General features: G+C 41.9%; 1 protein-coding gene across 1 annotated transcript; it reads right to left on the reverse strand.

Annotated features, from left to right (window-relative positions):
• Nucleotides 1-67: 67 nt before the first annotated feature.
• On the reverse strand, nt 68-24,310 carry phka1a (phosphorylase kinase, alpha 1a (muscle)). Its single transcript, XM_069707995.1, is given in 35 exon segments — nt 68-411; nt 920-1,120; nt 1,985-2,038; nt 2,717-2,878; nt 3,037-3,081; nt 3,693-3,722; nt 4,038-4,073; nt 4,657-4,692; nt 5,998-6,113; nt 6,212-6,313; nt 6,963-7,092; nt 7,193-7,284; nt 7,287-7,350; nt 8,035-8,188; nt 8,475-8,620; nt 8,765-8,859; nt 8,958-9,119; nt 11,735-11,901; nt 12,454-12,532; nt 12,723-12,867; nt 13,032-13,141; nt 13,230-13,364; nt 13,467-13,545; nt 15,138-15,245; nt 15,641-15,736; nt 15,922-16,044; nt 17,314-17,367; nt 17,907-18,053; nt 18,166-18,264; nt 19,986-20,066; nt 20,185-20,267; nt 20,954-21,122; nt 21,542-21,589; nt 21,695-21,853; nt 24,026-24,310. Coding segments are annotated over 35 exon segments (3,759 nt in total). The 5' UTR covers nt 24,104-24,310; the 3' UTR covers nt 68-237.
• Nucleotides 24,311-25,856: the final 1,546 nt, after the last annotated feature.

The following is a 25,856-nucleotide window of genomic DNA, read 5'->3' on the forward strand; positions in this document are numbered from 1 at the left end:
GACGGGGGAGGTCGCCGCGGCGACCGAGTGACGTTTTCCACGCGAACCCTCGAGACGCCGCCGTCCCGTGAAGCTGATTCCGTAACGCAACGCTCGGCGTGAACGCGCGGCGATTCTATTTAAACTCGGTTTCGTTTATTCAAACTTTCGCGTAAAAAAACAAAACAAAAAACAAACACACACAAAAAAACAAAAAAAAAACACCGCGCGATCATCTCTTCTGCCGCGCCGCCTCTCTCACTGCACGGCGCACGAGCCGCCGGGCAGGAAGTCCTGCACGTACGCCGCCACGGCTTTGGTGAGGTAGGTCATGCTCCCGAAGCGGCCGCTGGGGGCGCTGTCGTACAGCAGCCTGCACACTCCGGTGGACGGGTCCCTCTCCAGGATGTGCTCCTCTGCTCCCAGGTCGCTCTGGAGGGGAGGAGCGGGAGGGATGGGGGGGGGGGGGGCAAGGGGGGTGGGGAGAAAGAGTAAGTACCCGTCTCGGTAGATCACATTCGTATTGTAGTTCAGATTTGGGTGTTGCGGGTGTCACCGTCACCGTCACGCCAGTTCGGCGCAGTTTGGAACCGGAAGTGACCGTATTTGGATCGGGCCCGATCTGATTGGGAAACTGACGACACTAAGTCCCGCCCACCGATAGCGCAAACCTGACTGCCTGTCAATCAAACATGGAACACGGCTTTTTGAGGCTTAATTTTTTTCGAATTAACGACGGATTATTTTTAGACGGACCGCCAGAAAACGAATAAAAACTTTAGAAGTCGAATGGGAGTCTATGGAGCCGGAAGCTTTTCGGTGCCAAACCCCTAGTGGCCCTCGGTGGTATTGCAGCTTAAGGCACTTCTGCACCGGCCTCATTTTTCAGACCCGGAAGCTACGGACACTTTTCCACACGGTCTCTGGTGCCGGTGCCGACCTGGTCCTTGTAGAACATGTCGTTGGCCTGCTGGACGATCTTCTCCACGTGGACGATGGAGCCGATGCTCGGGATCTCCACGTCGGCGAGCATGGTGAGAACCAAGATGGCCTCCACCAACAGCTGCCGGTACTCGGGCTGAGGGACTCGGTTCAGAACCGTCTCCACGTGGACGGCGAACTTGAGCTCGCCCGGGGTCATCTGGAGGTGGAGAAGCACAACATATACATATGTAAAATATAACAGAATTCAGAGTCAATTAAAGGTGTCCAGGCGTTAAAACTTCAATTTAGGAGACCTCAAGGAGACCCTGTAATCTAATTTAACCAATTAGATTACAGACTGAAGTACCCCCCGCTGTGCTGCAGCGCTTTCACAGGTGAAATGAATCAAACGTAAATTCAAATTATTCTATAAATGGAAGAGATTTTGAACAAGACCTACATTTATGTGTTTGATAAAAAACCACAATAAGTGTCCCGAGTCCAAAAATATGGCACAAAATCCAGATTTTGTTCACATAATTTTTTTTTTTTTTTTTTAACTTATACCATCTATTATTTTCAAATATCAGGAGACTTTTGTCGTGTATTATCACCTAAATAAAATTGTCTATCCAACTTATAAATCACAGCGTGTAGTTGTAAAAACTAGAATGACAACAAACTGGTAAATTTGTACATAAACACATCACAGATTTGATCTGAAAAGTAATCATGTGAAATACAGAAGAAGAAAGATGATGGTGATTATTTTGGGGAGCTACAAACAGGTGCTTTGCAAAATGATAAATATCCAGATTCACTCTGGTTCTTAATAGTTTTATAAATCTTCTCTTTCGTTTTTTTAAGATCAAAATGTTGTGGAAGACATTTATTTTCAAACGGAAAATATCTTTACGTACATTTAGTTCTTCGAATATTCGCTTTTATGTCTTAAAATGAAGTTCTTTACATGTTCCGTTGCTTAAAAGCAGCGATTTAGATGCGACATCACTATTTTTTTTTCCCCCCCCGCCTCATTTACATGCGAAGTGTGTGAACATGAACTCGGTGGATCTCTCACCTCTCTGGTGGTTGAAGATGGAAGAACGAAGCCCTCTATGGACAGACCGTGGCACTGCAGGAAAATACAACAATAAGATCAATACTTTGTAGTGAAAATGTGTTCAGAAATCTGTCTGTGTAACTATTCTCCCCCTTTGAAAGTTATCTGAAGGCTAAACGCGTCTTAAAAAGCTCCAGAATCCACCAGACGAACCAAAACCGTTAAGTTCATGTTTTATTTTTAAATCTACGGGTATTTTTTTTTTTTTTTTTAAATCACAAACATAAATGTTCTTAATTCAATTAAAAGACCATTTCTATCAGGATGATCCTCTTTGTTCTGAATGACGCCATTTTTCCGGATATTTTCAGGAGACGCGATGATTGAAAACTTCTCGTTGGCGTCACTGCTTCATTTTAAATTCAATCTCAGTTTCGGATTAATTATCTGCGTGTAAAATCCGTTAAAAGTTTCTGTTCTTGCAACCGGAAACGCGAGTTATGAAAGGCTTGTGTGTTAAAGCTGTAGAAGTTTTTACTGCGCGTGAACCTTCATTTCCAAACTTCCAACTCCCAAGTGTGTCCTTAAGTTTCATCATGATTAATATAAATCATGTCAGCGGTGAATTCAGCTTCAGAGCCACCGGACAGCTAATATTATATAAAGATCGATTATTATCAGGAAACACGGCTCAGACTTGTGACCGAAGCCGTTTATCTTCGTGAATAAACTCTTGTTTGTGTCTCCGACCTTCTGCAGGATCTTCCAGACTTTCTGGTAGAAGCCGACGGGCACTCGGTTCAGCGCTCCGTCCAGACGCCTCCTGCGCAGCCATTGGCCGTGTTTGGTATCCTTGGCAACCGGAATGCACGCGGGGATGTCGAGGGATTCGATGGACGGCAGTCGGTACCTCTAAAGGGTGGGGGGACAAAAAAAGACGGGTCACTGAGGCTCTGCTGCTTTTGGAAGAACAGCGCCCTCTACCTGTTTTAAGGCACTCGGCGGGTTACGATCTGAAACAGTGGCTTAACAAATTGTGTGCAGAGGGGCAGATTCAGGAAAATCTTTACCCCAGATTCGATGTTTTCTATGTCCAGAGACTGAGATCGTGCGCCCTGAGAGGCAGAGAACAAAAACAGAAATGAGGGGAAAGAAACAAACAAAAACAAAAACAAAAAAGAGGCACAAAATGAAAAACGGCTGAGAAAAAAGAAAATGGAGTGAATCCCCGAGCCGAACAACCCCAAAGCCAGCGGAGTGAGCATGCATGAATCCAAATAAAGGCGGGAAATGAAAACGAGAATTAATGAGCAAATAAACCGATTTTTACCCCGTTTTTTTAAATATATAAATTAATTTATTTTTATTGAATACAAATTTTGGGAAAAGTTTAACAATAAATATTTTTGCTAAATTAACAATTACAGGTGATTAATTGGCCAATAAATATATATATTTTTTTTTAATAAATTATACATTTTGGGGGTTTTAAAATGTTGGTTTTAATTTTCTAGAATTGAATAAACCAAACAATTCATCAATGAAGCAATAAATAATTGGTGATGAAAGCAGTGGTTGGCTGCAGCTAAACTAACGATAAATACGAATTAACCGCAGATTAAAGTTGCAGTGCAATTGACTCTGCAGCCACAAGTTAGAGGAGTGTTAATCGCTCAAAATGTGCTGAATCGTCTCGGATTAATGGACACCCAGTGAGCGCCGTCACCTTATGAGCGGGAGTCGTGGACGGGTCGAACTGCAACGGAGAAAAGAAACATCCACTCTGCGTTACAGGTTGATCGATCTACAGAACCCGTTTCCACCCAAATCCCATTAAAAACAACAACAACAACAACAACAACAACGTGTGAATACTGACACCTCCTCCTGCTCCATCATATATCACCATTACCACCTCCGTCGGCTCTTGTCAGACACGAGCTGCGCTCCGTCTGCAGCAGTCAAATTCAAACTCCACTACAGTTTTCTATCCAGTCAAACTTCAGCTAACTCCTCCTCTCACTTCTTCCACATTCTTATTTATGAATATCATCATCATCATCATCGTCACCTTCACCGAGTCGGTCAAAGACACCCCGCGGTCCATCTGCAACGGTGGAAACACAATCGGCTGAAAACAAAACAGGACACGTCGCCCGAGGACGCCACACGCCCCGTCATGCGCGTTTTTTCATGCACCCGTAAGCAGACTCTGACGTATTAAAACTGGTAAAGTTCTCCTTTAAGAGTTCCTTCTCAAAACTTGGAAACGGCAGCTGACAAAACAAGATCATCTCGAGCCGAAAGCTCAGGTAAGAAGCCAGGAAGTGGCCCTTGATTTGAGGTGGTTTCGTCAGCTGCTCCCGAATCAAATCCGGCTTAAACATCTACGGCTTCATGACGAGTGAGTAAACTCAAATGCGACGAAGACGACTGTGTGATGCAGCTGGAAGCTCTGGAGCCAGCAAGAGGGCCTGGAGTTTATCTTGTAATCTCCGACACTGAAAATGAACAACCTTCCTAACCGATCACGCGACCATCCAAACGTTCGATTTAAAAAAAAAAAAAAATTGTATTCCGATCGTTTGCATCCTCGCGTTATTGATCGCTGATGATGTCACGGTAAAACGAAAGAAAGAGGAAACGGAGGAAACGCAGCGAGAGTTGATATTCCTTCGTGTGATCGTCACCTGAAATGGATCCGTCGCGGACGACCCGCGCTCCGCCTGAAACACAAACACCAAGTTGTAAATAAATCACCGTTTTAATTGATGCCTCGATCAGCTGGAAGAATTAAGACTCATTTCCTCCATTCAAAAACTCGATTTTTTTTTTTTTTTTTTTTTTCCTTCGTCAAACCCTTCAATTAACCAACAATCGGCTTTACGAGATTTTTAAAACCACACGCTCTCCTCTGGTGCAACTTTCGTTTCCCCGCAAACTATTTTTCCCCGCCAGGTGAATTAGCACCTAATTTAAATGATCGTCGTCACCTTACTCGGGTCCGTCAAAGACAACCTGTGGTCCAGCTGCAAAAAGAAAACAGTCAGTTTGCCAAAAAAAAAAAAAAGCTCAACATTTTCAAAATAAAATTCCTTTCCTGCCTCGATCTCTATCTCGGGGGGTGGGGTGTCTCCAATCTTTTTTTTTTTTTTCCCCTCTGAGAGCTCCTCTACTTCTACAAAATAAAAGTGTCCCAAGAGCTACTCGTGTTTAGTATCGTTTATTCACACAGCTGAGCTCCACCAGTTGAATAAACTTCTTTTATGTCAACATAAACACCAACATTACGTCATGCTTCAATTTAAAAGCGTGTGCGTGCTTTGTTTCTGCACGCATCTCTTTAATTGGTTTTATCTGAAGGAACTCTTGTGTGGCCAAACTGCTTTGAAAAGAGTCAAATAAAGAAATTAAGTGTTCTAATATAAGATTTAAATCAATACAATCCAGTGTTTCTTCTTCCACTGGGACCCCCCCCCCCCTCTGTCCCTCCCGAAAGAAACACCTGTCTAAATCAAAACCTAGTAACGTGGCTGTGTGAAACTGGAGGGCTTTTCATTTGAAAAGTCTGCGCTCTCACTCACTCGGCGGCTCTTCATAGCTCCGCCCCGCTGTTGCGGTCCACCTGCAAAATAGTGTATTTATGTTATGTAACTAATTTATGAGCATCGTTCCTCTCTCAGACAGGTCAAAAAAAAAAAAAAGTAATAAAAAAAAAAGGTTAAATTGATGGCTAAAATAGACCTTTAAGTCTGTGTGGGGAAACGCTTCATATTGTTCGAACCTTCCACCATTTACACGCGGCGTTCTTCTGGTAGATGGGATGTACAAGTCGGAGAGACACACACACCCCCTCTCCCCCTTCTCCGCCTCTATCTCCTCCTCTTCCTCAGCAGCTGCCGGTAGTCTAAATCACGCTTGACGACAAACGCTTCTCTCCGTCCGTGTCTCCCGCAGCACTTCCGAGATGAGCTTCTTAACGGCGCGGCAGCCTTCCGTATATAACCCTCTGCGAAGCGTTTTATCCCTACCATCTTCATGTCGCTCTTCAGTTTGCTGATGCCGGCTCGCTCGCTCTTGGTGGCGCCCACGTTACCGAGGTGATGGATGGAGATGGCGGGACTGACGCCGGCGTCCACCTCTCTGACTGTGGAGACGAGGAGGGGGAGAGAAGACACGCGACGCCGCGGTTAGCTCGAGTGAAATCTCCTTTGACGTGGGTTGTCGTGTCGCGGCGAGACCGACCGCTGCGCTGCACTCCGAACTCCTTCCCGCTGAGGATGTGGTGCAGCAGATTCTTCAGCTCAGACGGACTGAGACCCATCAGACTCTCTGTGGCCTCCTCGCCTGCATCAAAGAAAAAAGTCCTTTCACCAAACTGATTTCTTGCATGTTACAGTTCACAAAAGTAAAAAAAAAAAAAAAAAAAAACTCTAAAATTCCAGCATGAAGAAGGTTTGCGCACCGAAACATTGTAAAGTGACCAGCTGAGTGCGTGATTTGGATTTGGTGTGAAGAAAAATGAGTTTCTTAATTTCTCTCTCTTCTTTGCTGCCCTTAACAATCAACAATCAAAGAACATTGAGGAGAAACTCGTGACGTACACCTAATAGTCATTTGCGGCTTTTTTTTTTTTTTTTTACAAGACATAATAAGTTGGACAGAACACCCAGATAAACATTATATTTAGGTAATGTATTTTTTTTTTTCACTGTCAATTTTGAGGTGAACTATCGCAGCAATAGTGTTCCGTTTCCCAACGTACGGACGTAAAATACATTAAAAATCCATGTCACAGCCTGTTAAAAGAAATTTATCTGGAAAGAATTGCTAAAATACATTCGTTTCCAGCTCCTCCAATATAAAGATTTTCCGGTTTTCTTACTCTCTTCTGGCCGTAAGCCGTGGGAACTACCGACCGAGCATTTTCACAGACCAAGCCACTAATTGGTTCGTCGAGAAGAACACGCCTCCATCGTCGTCTTCTCCGTCTCACCTGAGCAGTTGAGCGACTGAGCCAGTTCGGTGGCCATCACCTGGATGATGAGACCGATTCTCAGACGGAACATCTCGCTGAACAGATTGGGCTGAGTCCTGATGCTCATCGCCAGGTACACCATGATCTCCTGGTTGGGAGGGGGCGAAAAAAAACGAAAGAAGAAAAAAAGATGAAGGACGAATACAAGGACAATCATTTCACAGGTGATGGAGGAGGATGCAACCGACCTGAGTGAGTATGGCCACGCTGATGTTGCCGCCGCTCGCCTCGTCGATGAGAGCTGCCAGCTGGTCCGGAGGGATCGGAGCCGTGATGGTTTCTCTCTCGGTTCAGGAGGGAGGCCCACCGTCAGGTGCTTCTGGTGCGCCAGCAAATCAGAGCAGGCCTAACGAGAGATGGAGAACCAATCAGAAAAGAGAGCTTGAAAATGGAGGGGGGGGGGGGAGGGTGTTCTGGAGGAAGACAAAAAAAAAAATGGGTAACTAAAGACTTAAAAGGAACTTAAACCTACACTGTTACATGCAAAAAAAAATATTTTTCAGCTTTATATGATTAAATATATATAAGATACTACAATATTAAATATTTATAAACTTCCCTTTAGATACTTTTTCTGGTTTTGGTTAGAAAATAATAAATAAACCTACTGAAAATTCACTAGTTACACCAAAGTGTTGACATTTCTTATGTCCACATTTTTGACCATATTTCACAGAAATCCATGAAAGTAAACAAGAAAAAAAAACTTTGACCTCCAGGACTACCGAGAGATCAGAACCAATCAGAAAAGAGCTTCAAAATGTGAAGTGGGTCAAATGGATGAAGGTCCGGAGGAAGATGAAGATCTGGCCGTACATTTTAAGAATAAGAATTTAAAGAAAAGTCACCAAATCAACATGAGGGGCCGATCAAAGATACCGCAGAGAAATGGGAAACTAAACTCCTATTTCTCCTCCCTCCCTTTACACATTGGAAGTTGAATTAGTTTCATTAACTTCCCTTCGGAACCTTTTTTTTTTTTTGTTCACCGCCGCTACAAACGACGAATGAACTCGTGCGCGCGTCGTACCGAGTCGAGCTCCTCCACCTTCTTCTTCAGCATACCGGAGATCATGCGGATGAGGCCCCAGTGTTTGAGTTCGCCCGCCTTCTCGTAAAGGTCGGTCAGCAGAGATCTCACCGTGGAGCCGGCACCGTGCAGACGGGTGTCCCAGTCCATACCTCTGTCAGAGGCACAAACGCAACAGAATCCTTATTAGTCTACTTCAAGTCAATCATTCTTGTTCTCGTGTGCTAAAGGAGATCATTTTGAAATGATGTCGGGGGGGGGGGGAATACGGGGGGCAGGGGGGGAGGGACAACAAGGTTATTGAGCGGACCGTGGCTATGTGTGGAGAGACCATTCCGTCAAATACGTCTACAAATCGTCGCCTCTATAAACCGGATCAATCACATTTTTAAGACCTGGAGCATTAATCGAAACGGCCTCTGCTAAATGAGGCATCTCACTTGTCTTTGAAGAGGATGTAAAGTATATCGGCCTGGTCCTGGAGACACTGCGTGTCTTTCAGCAGCTGGACCAACGCGTCGTAGTCGATGTGTCCGCTGGCGTCTCTGGGGATGCCACTCTCCGCGGTGACCGTCACCTCCGGACCCTGCAGGGAAAGGGGACGGACGAATGGACGGAAGACAGGAGTGTTTAAACGGGTACGTCGCGCACGAGGAATCTTAAGGCGCGCGTGCGAGGAAGAAGACGGGAGCAGGAGCTTGAGGAGGATAAAGGGAGAGGAAGAAAGGACCTGAGTTTCTTGCGGCGCTGAGGACTCTGGGAGATTCAGGTTGAGCAACGGCTGAGGGGAGCGAAACAGCTTGTTCGGCAGGTACATGTTGACGTCTGGACGAAGACATCGAGAAACACAAAAGAGTGTTATTGTCGTCTGAAAGTACGTTATGCGTTATTTCGTCTCGGTTCCGGATGGTGGATCCACTCACTGTGTACGTTGAGTTCCTGAGCCTTGTTCTTCAGAGACACCATCTCCTTGGTTTTGGTGGCCGCCGCCTTGAACCTGCCCAGAGCTCCCGCCTTAACCTTGGGCTTCATGGGGGCAGAGTGGGCCAACAGGTGGTCCAGGTACTGTGCAAGGTCGTCAGCCTCTGGAGGAGGGGGAGTGGGAGAGCACAACGAAGACAGTGGGACAAATAAAACAACTCGTTCTTGAACGGTGGCAGTTTCTAAATTCACAAGACCGAACTCACCTTTCTTTGGTGTTCACACAAGTCCTTAAAAAGTCAGTTCATGTAAACTAAACCATCTAAACTGTCCAAATTCAGGAAAAGTATTAAAGTGTCTGCAAGGAATTGGTTATTTAACATGATATTATTAATAAGTAACATTAAAGGGTCGGTTCACCGTTCACCCAAATTCCACAGAAAACAGGTTTTTCTATGCAAACCCGAAAGCATCTATCAAAGTGTTCAGTTTAGGTTTTATCTCGAGAGTAATTAAATAGCAGCTATATTCTTCAGTGGTTCAAATATTATTTTTTTTTTTAAATAAAGTTGTAGTGCTTTATTTACCATCAGTGTTTTGGGGTGGAAGCAACTGCAGATATTTAAAACTTGTTTGCATGAATATTGGGTGTGAAATATTGGGTGAACTGTCTCTTTAACATATGAATATTACAACAGTGCTTTATTAGTCGCTGTCAAAACGCTTGCGAAGCACGATGCATTCAGGAACAGACGGCAGCCGTCAGACGAGGTTGCTCTAAAACATGCTTTGTTTATCGATTTCGAGCGGTCATGCAGTGAACGCGAGCAAACAAATGCGTTATTGTTTTCATCGTTCGTTCCCTCCAGCTGAGGAATTGTTTTTGCGCACTCCAAACACAACGTTTTAAACACAGCACGAGCAACGCAACGTTTTCTCTACTCCATTTTTAAAGTCCCCAGTCAACAGCTAAAGCTCGCACGTGACTTACGGCAAAGAAGATGCTCCAAATGTACTCGATAATTTAGTAACTATTACCCCGCATGGTGTCCCAAAGCCCAGAGAGGAGAGAACTCACGGGGAGGTCAGTGAAGCAGGAAGTGGTATATAATGAGAATCTAAAAGAGGTTACTAAGTTTCCGTTAGAGGTAAAAGATTTGTTCTTCGTTGGATTTATGAATGGGGTAGGTTCAGTTCGGATAAAAAAAAATTAAAAAAAAACCTGTCGGATTAATTGACAAAGGGAATTGTTAAAAAGAAATACATCAGACATAGACATGATGTAATGTTTAGTTGTTCCTGGGTAGGTTTGAGTGTCTTGGTTAACAGTGGTATTAACAGTGTATAAAAGACAAAATCATCACTACTTTTCCCGTATGTACCACTACGTCAGTGGTTCTCAACTGGTGGGTCGCGACCCAAAAAGTAGCCTGTGGTGCCATTTGGGATGTGCGCATGAAAAAAAAAAAAAAAGTCAACCTTTTATTTTGAAGTCTACAGAACTTCTGCTACTGTGCTTTTATTTTGAAGGGCATCACAGGACCCCAGTAGCCGTTTGCTGCAAGTTATCATGACCGTATCGTCATCACGTCAGTAATTGGCGGTAAAACAAGCATTTGAAGAAGTTTAGGATTAGATAAGTCTGACTTTTTATAGAATTCAAGATAAATCCGAGTTTGTTTGTTTTTTATTTAAGACAAGTCTGACTTTCCAATTCAAGTAAAGCCTGAATATTTTTTCAATGCAAGAGAAGCTTGACTTTCTATTTAGTTCAAGTCTGACTTTTTATTTAATTCAAGAGAAGTTTTTTTTTTTTTTTTTTTAAATAAGTCTTTATATCATACGGTTTAATTTAGAGTCTTGAAACTTGATGAACATCACCAGTTTAAACTTGTTTGAAAAGCATACATGTCCGTAGTTTACACAAATTCTATGTAGATTTTCTCACATTTTCAAATTCACAAATATGCATGTTTTCTTTTCACATCTTTACAAAGTGTACTCCTTTGTTAACCTCATTTCAAGGCGCATTCTTTAACATTTCACACAGTCGGATTCTTATTCACCCTTATTTGAACCAACAATTAACTTTTCAAAAGCTGACTGATTGATAAGCTTTTTAGAAGGTGCGCAATATTCTTAAACAGTGAAATACAAAAGCCTGATGCAAGATTATTTCATCAAAATATTTACAATTTAGTAATGGTAAACTTTATTTTTAAACGAGAAAAATTATTTGTTCGTGATCTCAATTAAATGGACTTTATGAAATTATTCAAAAAATAAATGAGAATAAACTAAGACAAAACAGCTTCAGCAATAAGAATTATTACGTGTGTCCAAAACATTCCGAAAGTTTAAACAAGTATATGTCTGTAGTTTAGGAAAGGTCGACCTTTAATTTTATTGGGTTGCTCTTCTTTTTTTTTTTCTTTTTTTGTGTGCGTCATCTTTTTAACAGTGCATGAAGGTGTTGTGTATATTTCTTCCCAATTTTTTTGTGAAATAAATTTGAGGCACCAAAAAAAAAATTCAAAAAATGTTGGTCAAATGACCTGTTGAGAACCACTGCTCTATGTTCTACAGCCTGTTACTGTACATGTATTTTAAAAATACATAGTACTCAGAATGGTCAGACCAACCATGAAAAACAAACAAGCGCCACCTGGTGGCTTAAAACTCAATATCAATACTTAAATCCATATTTATTTCCTTCCCCCCCCCCCCTCACAGTTGGTGTCACCATTCCTGTCCAGCCATCCCTTTTCTATTTTCTTACCATCATCATTCCGCAACTCATGCACGTATCCATCGGCGTCACCATCATCATCATCACCATACTCTTCATCGTGGCGGCCCATGCTGCCAGAGCCCTTACCATCCAGGAAGCTGAGATGAGCGCAACAGGAAGTGGTCAGGAACTCCGACAGCTTCCCCGTCTGGATCCTGAAGAAGAAGAAGGAGAAGACGGAAGAAGGAAGAAGGAAGAAGAAGAAGAAGAAGAAGGAGAAGGAGAAGAAGAAGGAGGAGGAGAAGGTGAAGGAGGAGGAGAAGAAGAAGGAGGGAGAAGAAGAAGAAGAAGAAGAAGAAGAAGAAGAAGAAGAAGAAGAAGAAGAAGAAGAAGAAGAAGAAGAAGAAGAAGAAGAAGAAGAAGAAGAAGAAGTAGAAGAAGAAGAAACCGGTGGGAGAGGTTTGTGGAACTTAGCAGATTTTTTTTTTCTTTTTAATTGACTTTTTGAAAAGTCTTTATGTTGAGAATACTTAAACAGCTGAAATCAAGATGATGATGCACGGTACAGAGGAAAGCCTGAAAATCAATTAAAACAGACAAAACAGAAAAGTTGTGCCGCTAAAATGACAAAAAGCCTCGATAATCTATATAACATTGCAGCAGAAACATAAAAAAGACCAAATAAAGTGAACGTTTATTACAGATTTTTTAAATTTAGGAGGAAAAAAAAACAATCCGATTTTCTAAAATAAGAAGACGGAATTCACCTCGCGCCTCCATAATATCCATCCTGTAACTTCTTCAGCATCGCCACGACGGCGGGGTCCAAGTTCGTGTGATCTTCAGCTGAAACAAAAATAGAAGAATACATCCGAGCACAGAGATAAAATAATAATAATAATAATAATAATAAAAACAACAACATTTGAAGCATCAGGTGTTTTTAAAGTCTGAAGAAACTCAAACAATGTGTCATTTTTGCACGTTTCATAGAAGACATATTTTAACCGGATGTATTCGAGGTACAAATCCTCACTCAGCATGGTCTGCGAGATGGGAAACGTGACAGTCGGTCGACCCGTCATCCTCCATCTGGACGACAGGTAGGAGATTTCCGTCCTCAACATCTCCACGATCATTTTGTTGTCCAACGCCATGTAGAACTGCTGGTGGTCGATGAACTGGAGGGGTTTTAAGCGGCGGGGAAGAAGGACGATGATGGCAAAATGTTTTTGTTTTTTTTACGATCGACGGTAATAGAAATAGTGGCAGAAGTTTTAATAGCCCGGATCTGTTTTTTTTTTTGTATTTAAGATATTTCGCCGCTCCGTTTTGTCTTCCTGACCTGAGGTGTGAATGAGAACATGGTGTTTCTGATGGTGTAGAACTTAGAGGTTCCCAGCACTCCTATTCTCCTGTGGGGTCGTCCGGTCAGACCCAGCCTCGGGTTGCGACCTGAAACACGGCGGGAGGAAGGAAGAAGGGTGAGTAGGAGGCTTTTCAGCGCGGCAGTGGAGATCAAAGTCGTCCCCTGAGGTCGCACCGAGTCGGGCGTAGATGTGGCTGAGGACTCTGGACGGCTGCACGTGGATGGGATGGATGTCGGCCACGGTCTCCACGTCGATGCCGTTCTTCAGCAGCAGCTCTTTGATCTCCTCCGTCTCTGCCAGAATCGACACTTGAGGAGGAGAGAGACACGTTGTTGTTGTTTTTTTAAACCCCCACAGTCCATTGGCTGACAGATATATTTTATTCAAATATATTTTCAGTACTGACTCACCCTGGACGACCACGTCAGGTTTGGGGATGGTGGAGAAGCGTCGGTTCAGAGGGTCGATCTCTCCGGGGGCCAGAAACCCCTGAAAATATATGTATATATATATATTTATTTATTTTTTAAATTAGAGTCACATAATCAGCACAATCGAACATTGTTGGACATGACCGTCGACATTTTGTGTCCTCAGTCGATTCTGAACTTGTGAAATTGACTTTGAATAATAAATTTGAACTGGTTGTAAAACGTGGTTTTATAAACCTGCGCGAAAACACACATTGTTTTCTTAGTCTTTGTGCATAACCTCAATTCTAGGGACATTTTGGAGCAAAATTTTACGTCGATTTTTAGGGTCTTAGATTCTAGATTTCAACGATCTCGAATGTTGAAATGAAATTCACAAATATGCATGTTTTTTTTTCACATGTTTGTGTGATCCTTAGTTGACCTCATTCTTTAACATCATTGCACACACTCAGATTACATTACGTTTCATTTTGCTGACGCTTTTATCCAAAGCGACTTACAATAAGTGCATTTCAACCATGAGGGTACAAAACCCAGAACAACAAGAATCAAGAAAATACAATTTCTTCAAGAAAGCCAAACTACAAAGTGCTATCAGTAAGTGCCATTTTAAGCTACTAAAGTTCTCCTGTTCAAGGTAAAGTCTGAAGAGGTGTGTTTTTAGTTTGCGGTGGAAGATGTACAGAGTTTCCGCTGTCCTGATGTTGTTGGGGAGCTCATTCCACCATTTAGGAGCCAAGACAGCAAACAGTCGTGATTTTGTAGAGTGTTTAGCTCGCAGCGAGGGAGCAACAAGCCGATTGGTAGAAGCAGATTCTTACTCTATTACTTTTTTTTTTTTTTTAATCTTAATTGATTTTTCAAAAGAGGACTGATTGATTATCAGGTTATTAAAAGCTGTGCAATATTCTTAAACTGTAAAATAAATGTCTGATGTAAGACTATTTCATAAAATGTCTGCAACTTTAAAATGATCAACTTTGTTTTAGTTTTTTGTTTTTTTAAAGGAGAAAAATAAATTTAAAATAAAAGTATGATCTTAATTAAATTGACTTTATGAAAAGATTAAAAAAAGAAAAGAAAAAAAAGAATAAAAACAGTTTCCAACAAGGAAAAACATTTAAAAGGATTAAAAAGATTTAAATGAGAAGGGATTAAATCAACAAAAACACAATTAATAAGTAAAAAATATGAGTTATATAATCAGCAAAGTGTCATATATATTAGTATTTTATTTTAATTTGAATTAGCCCAACATAGTAGCTAATAATCTCGTGGTATGAACCCGTCTTTCTCTGGCATCTACAAATGTTGACAAGTGAAACGAGACGCTCATCAACCAAACGAAAGGCTCTATCACACAAATACAACTCTCCAAATTATTGGCAACTAATCAGAAACAAATACATTAAATTCAAAGTTTATAGGCGTAAATAATAAAAGAATCTTACAACACCTATTTTTTTTATCATAAGATTCTGAAATCTTTAACCACGGCTCTGTACATTTGGAGTTATTGAGGATTAAATAGTTAAATTTTTAAATCAGCCAGCAGCTGCTGCAGAAGGGAGTTTACCAAATGCATCATTAATATCCAAAAGATGACATATTCCGCGCTATGTATCTGTTCATGAAATGATTGCTCACCTCGGACAAAAGGTTTCCCAGGATGTACAGAGACTGTCCCCACTTCAGAGGACATTTGCCCATCGGAACTCTCTCCACCGTGTGAGGGTTCCCGTATTCCTCCTCCACCTGTTTCAATATACAAACAACATGGACAAAAGTTATTAGATAGATAGATAGATCGATAGACAGACAGACAGACAGACAGAGACACTTTATTAATCCCTGAAAGGGAAACCTTTTCGCTACAACAGCATATATAGGTAGAGGGCAAAGCAATAGAAATGACAGAATAAAAAAATAGAGGTAGTAAGAAAAAAATTTATATAAAAAAAATGCACATTATACACACAAATAAAAATAGAATAATATTAAATTGAACTAAACAACAGTGCAACGAATTAAACAAACAAACAACAGAAATAAATATGACGCATTTAACGCGACAGGAATTAATTTAAACTAAGAATCCAACACTATGAAGCTATTAAAACCACCCGACAAAGATTAAAAGCAAGTCTCACCTTGTCTGCGGGAACGCTGTAGAGCTCCGGTACCAGACGTATCCCGTCCTTCTGTTTAATCAGGATGCCCTCCAGAGCCGCCTGGTACTCCTGCACCTGCATCGCGTCAGACATTCCCCTTTGTGAATAACCAGGGTGTGTGTGTGTGTGTGTGTACGTCACATCACAGAGTGATGACACACACACACACACACACACACACACACACACACACACACACACACACACACACACACACACACACACACACACACACACACACACACACAGGTGTGAATTACCTGTTCTGGGCTGTTGATAAAAATACCGTCCAGTATGAGGTAGGTCCAGAACAGAGGCCACTCACACTCGATGTTCTCAAACAGCTTCAGCTCGGCCGACTCGTAATACAGTCGGTTTGGATCCTTGATGGGAGGCAGAATAAGAGACGGGGAGACCGGTTTGGTGCCGAAATCACTGAGTGCAAAATGAGATATTTCACTGATCCAGACAGGGAAAACAAACAAAAAATCAACGTATCTGAGCCCGACGGGGATTTTTAGTGACGTGAGACTTGAAAGCTGATCCCAAATATTGAGTCTAGTTCCTCCAGGAAATATTCCTATTCTTTCATAATATCACCCGACTATATTTTCTTGTAGTCACACGTACACTGAGGGTTGCTGACTCACCGAATATTAGTATTCGTGTGTGTATAAACCGTCACCCTTATTTATTTTAATCGCTAAAAATCTAGAAAAGAAAACATATAAAACTGCTTTATAAATTATGGGATTGAAAGAAGGTGAGATGGTTTGTATTTTCACTTTGTTGAACTTCCACTTTATGTCCTTTATTGATTTCCTAAATGATGATTTTTATGATGTCTTCTTTAGGTATTACGATGCTCATGTTTTCCGTCATATCATGTGTTGTCATGTGTGGTTGTTGTTGAAAACAAATTCCCCAATAAAAATTTCATTCATTCATTCATTCATCAGAAGGAAATGAAAAAGAGAAAAAGCATTTATGATATTTTCGATTACAAAAGTTTTTTAGTTTTGAATTTCAAACAGTTGGCTGTCTACATCTTAGTAAAGGTTTGTAGACTGTGAAAACACCACAGACTCTGATGTCCAGGACTTCATTATTTTATCAACAAGAATATATAAAAATAATATAATATATTATAAAGTTGCCAAAATAACAATCATAAAAGCATTGTTTAAAAGCCAAGAACCAGAAAATAACAGCAGAAATGGACACGTCAGATGTAGTGAGATGTTAAAATATTAACAAGGTTTGCAAATTTTATCTTCACGATTAATTTACTGCCAATAAATAAACCTGCTTTCTATCAAACATCTTTTGTGATCCAGCAGCCTCTTTGAAGTCCCCATCGTGAAACGGCGGACACACAGACCCAGACCGGTTTCTATTGGTTTAACTTCCTGCTTACTGTAGCTCCCTCGTAACAAAAAAGGGGAAAGTTTAAACCTTAAAAAAAAAAAAAAAAAAAGAAAGACTCTTTACATGTTCACTGTCAACGTGTAACGTTGTGACTTTGTGCCTGAAATCTTGCACTTCCTCAGGTGTCCACAAACATCATCTACCGTCTCTGAAGCCAAATAGAGTGACCGGAATAAATGACGCGACGGGAATGATCAGACAACCGGAGCGAGCGGGTCGTTTACCTCTTTGGGCGTTTTGTGTCCGTCTCTGAGGAACCTGCAGCAGCCGTATCGACCCTGAACACACCGAGAGAGGAAATCAAGAAGGGCGCAAATGATTTGAACGTTCAGCAGCAAGTTCAATTTCATTTAACGAATACGAGATTTGTTGTCAACTTTCTCGACCACATTTATTTTTTCCACTTCCTCAGAATTTTCTTGGCTGTTAATTTGCACTTTAATTTGATGCAGGGAAACATTCAGAGCTGAAACAATTCACTGATCGGATGCCTGGTTGTTGGGCTGTAAAAACACCACAGACCAGTTTGGAAAAGACTAGCCACTTTTTATCATTTCATTTCTACAAATCATATAAATACATAAGATATAAAGTTATAGAAAAAATATGCTGGTTGTAGCTTCTTAAATTCGAAGATGCGCTGAGTTTCCCTGCTTCTCTTTGTTGCTAAATTTCTCAGAAATCTGGGAAATTAATGCTTTGTAAATCAGTAAATTTTTAGAAAAAAATTCTAAGTTTAATTATAATGAAAACAATGATTAATTGCAGCCACGTTGACCACGTCGCCGTCGACTGTAAATGGCGAACGTTCCTTCACCTGCAGTTTGGAGATGATCTCCTCCTTGGTCGTGTTGACGATACCGATGTCCTCGACGGCGAAGGCGGGGTACGAGATGATGGCCAGGACTCCGGCGTCCACTTCTTTGGAGATGGACGCTCTGGGTAACATGGACGTCAGGATGGACTGATGAGGGGGGGGAGGAAGAGGAAAGCGGGTTGTATTGCGTTGAGTTGTATTGCGTTGAGTTGTGTTTTATTATATTGTATTGAGTCGAGTTTTATTGTGTTGTGTGTACCTGGCAGTGCTGTATGTCGTCAGCCAGAGCGTGCACCACAGATCCAGGTCCTCCTTTTGCTCCAAACAGGTTGAGTTCGTCCAACGCCTCCAGAGCTGCCTGAGAGACACGAACACTGACGTTTATTAATAATAATCATCATTAAAAACAGAAAAGAAGTGCATTAATACTGCAGATTAAAACATAAGCGTGTCCTCGTGTATCAGAGTACGACATTATGAACAGAATAAAATTAGACAGGCTTGTTGGCAGATTTTCACCCAGAAAATACACCGATCAGATCAAGCCACATTTTTCCCGGGAATACATTTATGTATTATAATTCTGGCTTATGCATTGTGTAATTAATTTATAAATAAAAAGAAAATAATAAATAGAGATTGTGGATGGGTAAACTACAGAATATAACAGTTTAAGTATCAAACAGCCTCAACGAAAGTTTTTAACTGATATTAATGACCAATTACTGAACATAAATATGCACTTGTATTTGTTGCTTTTATTCAAATGTTTTAATCAGTTTTTAATAGTTTTTTTAATGTCTTTCTTTTGTTGAAATGTGCTATACAAATAAACTTGCCTTGCCTGTATTGAAATGAAATTATAAAATAATCTCACACATGATTAATCAACAATAATCAATGAGATCAGGCCGCTGACATATCAATAAAGACTAATAGTATGTAAACTATTAGTTTACTATTAGCATGAGTTGAAGTGCATATATTCTAACTATAAACTATTCATGTAGAAATGGTGCATACAGTACACCACATACATATATTTATATCTATATATTTGTATCCATCTCCATCTATCTATCTATCTATCTATCTATCTATCTATCTATCTATCTATCTATCTATCTATCTCCTCATATTGTTGTTTTAATGCTTTGTTTATTTTTAATGGTTTAATTGTTCCAAGTTTTTTGTGATTTGTATTTGTATTAGTCTTTAGTCGATTTATGTTGTGTATATAAATAAACTGACTCGTCTCATACGTTACATCAGCTGCATGTTAACGCTGCTTCATTCAAGGCTGCTGTTACAAACCACAAGAACTCCACGTATTCCACAGAGCAGGGGACGTCCTGCAGAGGTGCCAGTTTCCACAGGCCTAAATTAAACTCTGTCTGTGTGTCTGTCTGTGTGTGTGTGTGTGTGTGTGTGTGTGTGTGTGTGTGTGTGTGTGTGTGTGTGTGTGTGTGTGTGTGTGTGTGTGTGTTCGCTGCCTTGAGTACTGCGAGTCCCATGTTTATTTTTGAGTGGAACTCCATTCCCGGAAGATCACAGAGAACCCGACACCTCCTGTTGGCTGCTGGCGAATGACAGCGCTGGGTCAGACTCCGGGGGGGGGGACAACCTTCTGCTGTGTGTCAAAACTTCAAAACGACGACGTTCGTCAGGTATTTTAAAGCTTCCTTACACCTGCAGGATGTAGATGTTTATAACAGTAACATTAAAAACAGGCTCTTATTCTTTGCTCGTTGCTTCTTTGTTCTCAAAAATGAGATTTCGACACGAAGGGCTTTGCGTGACGACGTTAACGTGACATCAGGACGTGCTGCTGCTGCTGCTGCGGCGTAGCCTCTCCAAAACAACATCCTCCTATCCAATCCCCAAGCCGCCTCGGAGAGCCCGGGTCGTCTAAAGGTCAGCGTAAAGGCCGTGGCGGTGACTGGGCAACCTTCTGCCGTGCCAGACATTTTTACTGGAGCACCTGTTGTGTGTCTCCCCGGCGGGAAGCTGTGCTCGCGCTCGGCCCGCAGCCCACCGTTTCCCCTCAGCCTGCATTCACTGTGTGTTTGCGTCGTTCACCTTGGCCATGCCGATGGAGCTGGCGTTGATCTCGGTAATGCCCTGGTTGGTTTTGTCCCCTCTTTCCCACATCCCATAATCCTGTGGGGCAAATCAGACGGAAAAAGAAAAAGAGGGGATTAATGCGACATCGTTGCTTCGGAAAGAGGATTTCATGAAAAAAAAACATGCTTTCTAATGTGGATGAACGGACACTTACAGCCACTTTGTAAGTTGCCTCGATGTAGAACATGAGGTTCTGAACCACGTCCACTTCATCTTGGGTGTAAACGATGTGAAGACCTGGCGCGCAGACGGAAACATGCACACGTGGACATGAATTCATAAAAGCTTAGACCTTCAAAAAGCAGCTGCAACCATGAGTTGATTAACTCAACGACAAGAAGTGTATCTGCATCTATTTTGATATCATAAACTCAAATTTACATCTTTTTTTTTAGATGTGGGGGCGAGATAATTATTGTGGAAGTCCAAAGAGACGCTCATTAATATTAATAAGCATGAGGCTGAAGAGACAAGGTGTAAAACTGTATTGAGACGGGTTTTTGATACTTGAAAAGACAAAAAATATCTTCAATACGGATGTCAAGACACAAATAAAACATCAGAAATGTTCAAAAATGGGACCTTTAAGCAGTAAAGTAAAATAAATTGCGGTTTCTAGTTCCTCAGATATGAGAATATGATGCTTTTTTTTGGATCACACATGATAGTAAACGGAATATTTTTGGATTTTGTTGATTAGAAATAAAACAAGACAGCTGTCTCTGATCTGTGGGAAATTATGACGAGCATTTTTTTTTTAGGTTAGGTTAGGTAGTTACTTTATTATTTATTTGTATAGCTTCTGGCATTTTCCAGCAAAACATCATGCTGCAATATTAGAGTGAAAGGTCAGAGGTCATTATTCAGATACATGTAACATCGAATTTGATCTTTACTGACACTACAAGCAAGTTGACCCGTACCGGATGCAGTCATCTGAGCGAGGAAGAACAGGAAGAGCGAGGTGGCGTCAACCTGCAGGTGACCCCACTGGTCGTCCCCGACGACCGGAGCGCAGGTCCTGGTGTTGTACTTGGCGTGAAGAGAGTCTGAGGTACTCCGGCTGTATTTGAACTTCTCCACTTTATCCAGCTGTGGAGAAAGAGGACGGTAACACGGTTTTACGACTAAACATAAAGGACTCGACCTGCCGGGCATCAAACGGCACACAGACAAAGTCGTTAGTGCAGAGCTACACGTTTCCTTCATGAAATAAATAGAGCCAAAACAGATAAAAGAGAATGACTACTGGGCTTAAATTCATCTGGTGAAAATAGATACAGCACCGAATGAATGCAAACGTTGCTCCGCGTGTACTTCACGACAAATGAGCCATTTTTTGGTAACAAAAAAAACACACATTTAGGATATTTATCTGGTACAATTTAGAGCCTAAAAGCAGTGCTTAACAAACCAAACAAATGTCAGCAGTTGTATATTATAAAAGTGAAATAACAGATCATAGATGAATAAATGGTCAGAGAGGAAGATGTAACTCCGAGACATCCTACCTGCCTCATTGTGCACTGGAGGACGCCTCTCATCAGCTTCACCACACTCTGGACACAAGAGACACAATGTCAGCATTTAAAACATGGCGACACCACGGAATTTTTTTTTTTTTTTTTTTTAAAAGGTGAACTCCCATGTTCCCCCCCCCCCACCTGCTCCAGCTCGTAGGCCTTGGCCTTGTCCTCGTCCCTGTCCGCAGTCTTCCTGTAGGCCAGACTGAGGGCCCACACTGACACGATGCTGTAAACATTGTCTCTGACCCATGCATCCGGCTGATCCGGGCTGCCGGGGAGGAGACCCGTTACCGGGTCCTGTCAGACACAGAGAGAGAGGTCAGAGGTCACGGGCCGGATCAGAATCTGATGACAATCGTTGGACAGTGGTGGTCGATGCTGATTGGTTAAAGGGTGATCTAATAGTTTAAAAATGAACTCCAGGTCTACACCAATTAGGATGCAGCAGTTGGAAACAATGGAGAGATGAGCCAGACCACAATATTCACACAGAGAATTTTGGGTCTGTAAACACTAAGCTGGTAAACATGAACATCTGGAATCAGAAAATCTTAAACTTCTGGAAATTTTTGGAGTGTGTGGAAACAAGAAAAATTGCCTAGGAAGATGGCTATTTTTCTGTGAATATGGTAAAAAAAAAATAAAATAAATAAAAAATAAATAAAAACAATAAACTTTAAGTTCGAAGCTAACTTTGCTCAAATTTCTGAGTGCGTCGTCCCCTTCCAGACCCACTGACAGTAAAACAGCACGAGCAGCTGGTCTGTATCTCGCTCAGCGATTTAACAAGAAAGCGATTAAAAGACTGGATCGTTGCAACCTTTTCAAATCAGTGCTACATGTTCCAAAATCATACTGCCCATAAACCCTGTTTCTTCCCGCGTGCGGTGAGGAGGCTGCAGCTTGTTCGGTGATAACAGCGGTTTAAAATGTGAAACTGTGCAGTTTTAACAGCATCAAGTTTCCTCCTTAATTACGTAGCTCGTCTTTCTACAGCTGCTGCCTAGAAAACAGCTGAACGATCAGCTTTTCTCAAGGTTTAACCGCTTTCTTTGTACATTATTTCAACATCAAGCCAGCTTTCATCATGTACAAAGAAAGCGGTTTCTGGGCGAGTTGCACAACAACACAGCAAGGAAGTCGACATGTTTGACCTCACCGAGCAGAAGGTGCCGTTTTACTGATGGGACAGTGATTGCAGATCTATGATCACAAAACATATCTCCCACGAGTGCTTAATCAGATTATTATCATTGATGGCTTTTGGCTTGCAGCTGCAGTAAAGCCTTGGCTCTCTGTGAAAACATTGGGTCCTTAGTGCACTGATCCATCTGAGCAGTGAGCTGTATACAACTGCCGGCTGGCTCTGCAGCCCCTTGGGACGGATTCCAAAAGTGATCTCATACCGAGTTTGTCCGCTTTTCATGCCTCCGGTTTTTCCTGTCTACAGGACTGGCGAATTGAGGGGTTTGATAGGCGGAAATAAGAGATAACTCATCTAAAATCCACAACACATCCAGTACAAGAAGCAGAAGGGCTGCAGTTAATGTGTTCATTTTATTGTCCTTGCTCTTGCCCTCTTAATCACCCACGCTTCCACTAGCATTGAACTAAATATTTGGCTTTTTCTATGTTTGTGTCTGCAAAGCTTCGCAAATTTTCTGCAACAAAAATTAAGTATTCTCGCTGCTGTTTTTTTTTTTTTTTTTTTTATTCTGACCACAGGAAGAGGTGTACCACCATTTATGCGAGGTACACACATTTTGGAAAGTGTCCCCTTACTTATTTACAGGGTTTAGACTTGTTTTTTTTGCGGTATAATTATGTTCACATCTCAGTGAGGCATGTAGTATTTCTGCACATACTTAAGTTGTCTGGTGTTGTTTTTCCTGCTTTGGGTTTGGTTTGATTTTTTTTTTTTTGGTCCAGATAAAAAGGACATTTTGAATGGCACAGCATGCAAAACAATGATGTGCTTTGACCTTTGCAGCAGCGAGTGCTCGTCTCTTTGTCTCAGCCAGGTTTCTTGTGGTGGCTATCGTGACAGCACATTCTTACCCTTTTAATTTCAGACTGGGAATGTTTGAAACATCACATCACACGGCTGTCAGGTTTTGGATGTCCACATACTTTTGGTGAGGAGTGTATTGGCAACGCTTAAGCCAACGGGTGGTCACATAAACGGTAAACAAAAACAACAACAACAACAACAACAAAAAAGCCCCGATGCAGAGTCCAAAGACATGACTGCGGCTCTATTACAATTACTGAAGATGCATGTGTTTGAAAGAGGACTGCAACCATGCCAAATATCACCTTACCTCACCGACTGCATGGAAAACATACGAGTTCTGGCTCTCTACCTGCACATATGATAACGCCGCTGTTTTCCTTGACATATTTTCAAACTGTTAACGTCTTTAAATTGATGCATAAAAAAAAAAATAAAAAACACTTATACACACTCACTTGGTGCCGCAGGATAGTTTGCTGTACTACCCGGGCATAGTTGTCAAGTTTAACACCCGAGTTGCTCCTGCTCCTCATGTTGTCAACGATTCAGCCCGCGCGACGCCCAGAAGTGACGAACTTCCCTAAATGCTCGACATTAAAGTCATTTCTTCGGCGCCGCAACGAAGTCCACGACGCCAAAAGAGAAGGCGGCTTTCACGGCGAAGTAGAAAAAGCTGCCGCCCCCGGTTGTCATAAAGCAAACAGCTCGACGACGGGAGGAGCAGACGGTCCGGCAGCCGCAGCCGTAACCTGAAGCCGTTGTAAAATAGTCACCGGAAGAAGCGGCAGAGACACCGGATGTTTGGAGACTCTCTACCTTCAAAATAAAAGGGTGCCAGAAAGGAAACTTTAAAAAAAAAAAAAAAAAAAGTTAAAAACCATCCTAGTGCAACTAGTAGGTTAACAGATTTGTACTTATATACTGTCTTTTGTCTCTGAAAGCTGCAAAAATAATTTTCTTCATTTTCACCTTTTGTTTTATTTTATTATTTGTATGCTTTTAAAAATTTTGTTTTGTTTGAGAAGTTTGGGATTTTTTTTTTTTTAGATTATTTGAAGAATTTTCGGTTTCATTTGTTGTTTAATATATAAATCAGCTTTATCATCAGAGCTACTTATGACGTGCTTCCATAAACAAAGAATCTCCATCAGTGGTATGGCGAAGATCCAACCCTCTGCCCAACTCCAACGACTCTCAAACACATCATGGTAAGCTGCAAGACCAGCCTCACGCAAGGCAGATATACCTGGCGGCACAACCAGGTCCTCAAGAGCCTTGCATCAGCGATTGACATCAAGCGGTGTGCGACCAACTCCTTGTCCCCGAGAGTAGCCAATCCCCTGAAGGCAACAGCATTTGTCCGAGAAGGACAAAAAGCCCCCAAACATCCTTCCACCAAGCTAGAGACGGGACACTTAATCATGGCCCGCGACTGGAAGATGCTGGTAGACATCGGCCAGCAATTGATCTTTCTTCCAGAGATTGCTTCCACCAACCTCAGGCCAGACCTGGCACTCTGGTCCACGTCACTGAAGACTGTTTACATCATAGAGCTTACAGTCCCATGGGAGAACGCGCTTGAAGAGGCCTATGAACGCGCTATGCAGAGCTTGCAGCAGAAGCAAAGCAGCGTGGCTGTAACATTAAAATCTTTCCAGTGGAAGTGGGATGCAGAGGATTTGTGGCTTCTTCAACCATCAGACTGTTGAAAGAGCTGGGAAGCCACGGTCAGGCTCTGCGGCAGACCGTCTCAGAGGCGGCTGACAGAAGCAGCCAGTGGATTTGGATTAAGCGGAATGACCAATGCTGGGTTCCAACTAATTCAGCATAACCCACTTCAGAACCCCCACCTGTTAACCATTCAGTCGTCTACCATTCTCAGTGTTGTCAATTTCGAGACAGTTGGGCACGGCACACAAGCTGAGGGCTGATCATCCTGCAGCTGGCCGACTTTGGGGTATAGTGTTGAATTCAACAACCTAAACCAGACCGAGATACACCTCACACAAGCATGAAAGCACCCACTTGTCGATCGTCAACCACTCAAAACAAGGTTAATTTCCTAGAAGTGCTCACCACCTTGGCACAAGGGACAGTCAAACATCATGTCCTGTGATTTTTGATTCTTTGGATATCGGATGTGGGGAAGGGGTGGATTTCGAACTCGCGTTTGCTGACATAAGTGGCTCAAATCGCCTAGTTTTCCGAACAATTTCATTGAAAACGCTGCTTTTTCTGCTGTAAAACACCGTAACAAAAAAGACAGCGTTCTGGTAAGCTGAAGGA

The sequence above is a fragment of the Brachyistius frenatus genome, unplaced genomic scaffold (assembly GCF_029030835.1).
Source record: "Brachyistius frenatus isolate BFR_SWC_R1_liver_20210118 unplaced genomic scaffold, ASM2903083v1 Contig_73, whole genome shotgun sequence".
In the NCBI taxonomy this organism is placed as follows: domain Eukaryota; kingdom Metazoa; phylum Chordata; class Actinopteri; family Embiotocidae; genus Brachyistius; species Brachyistius frenatus.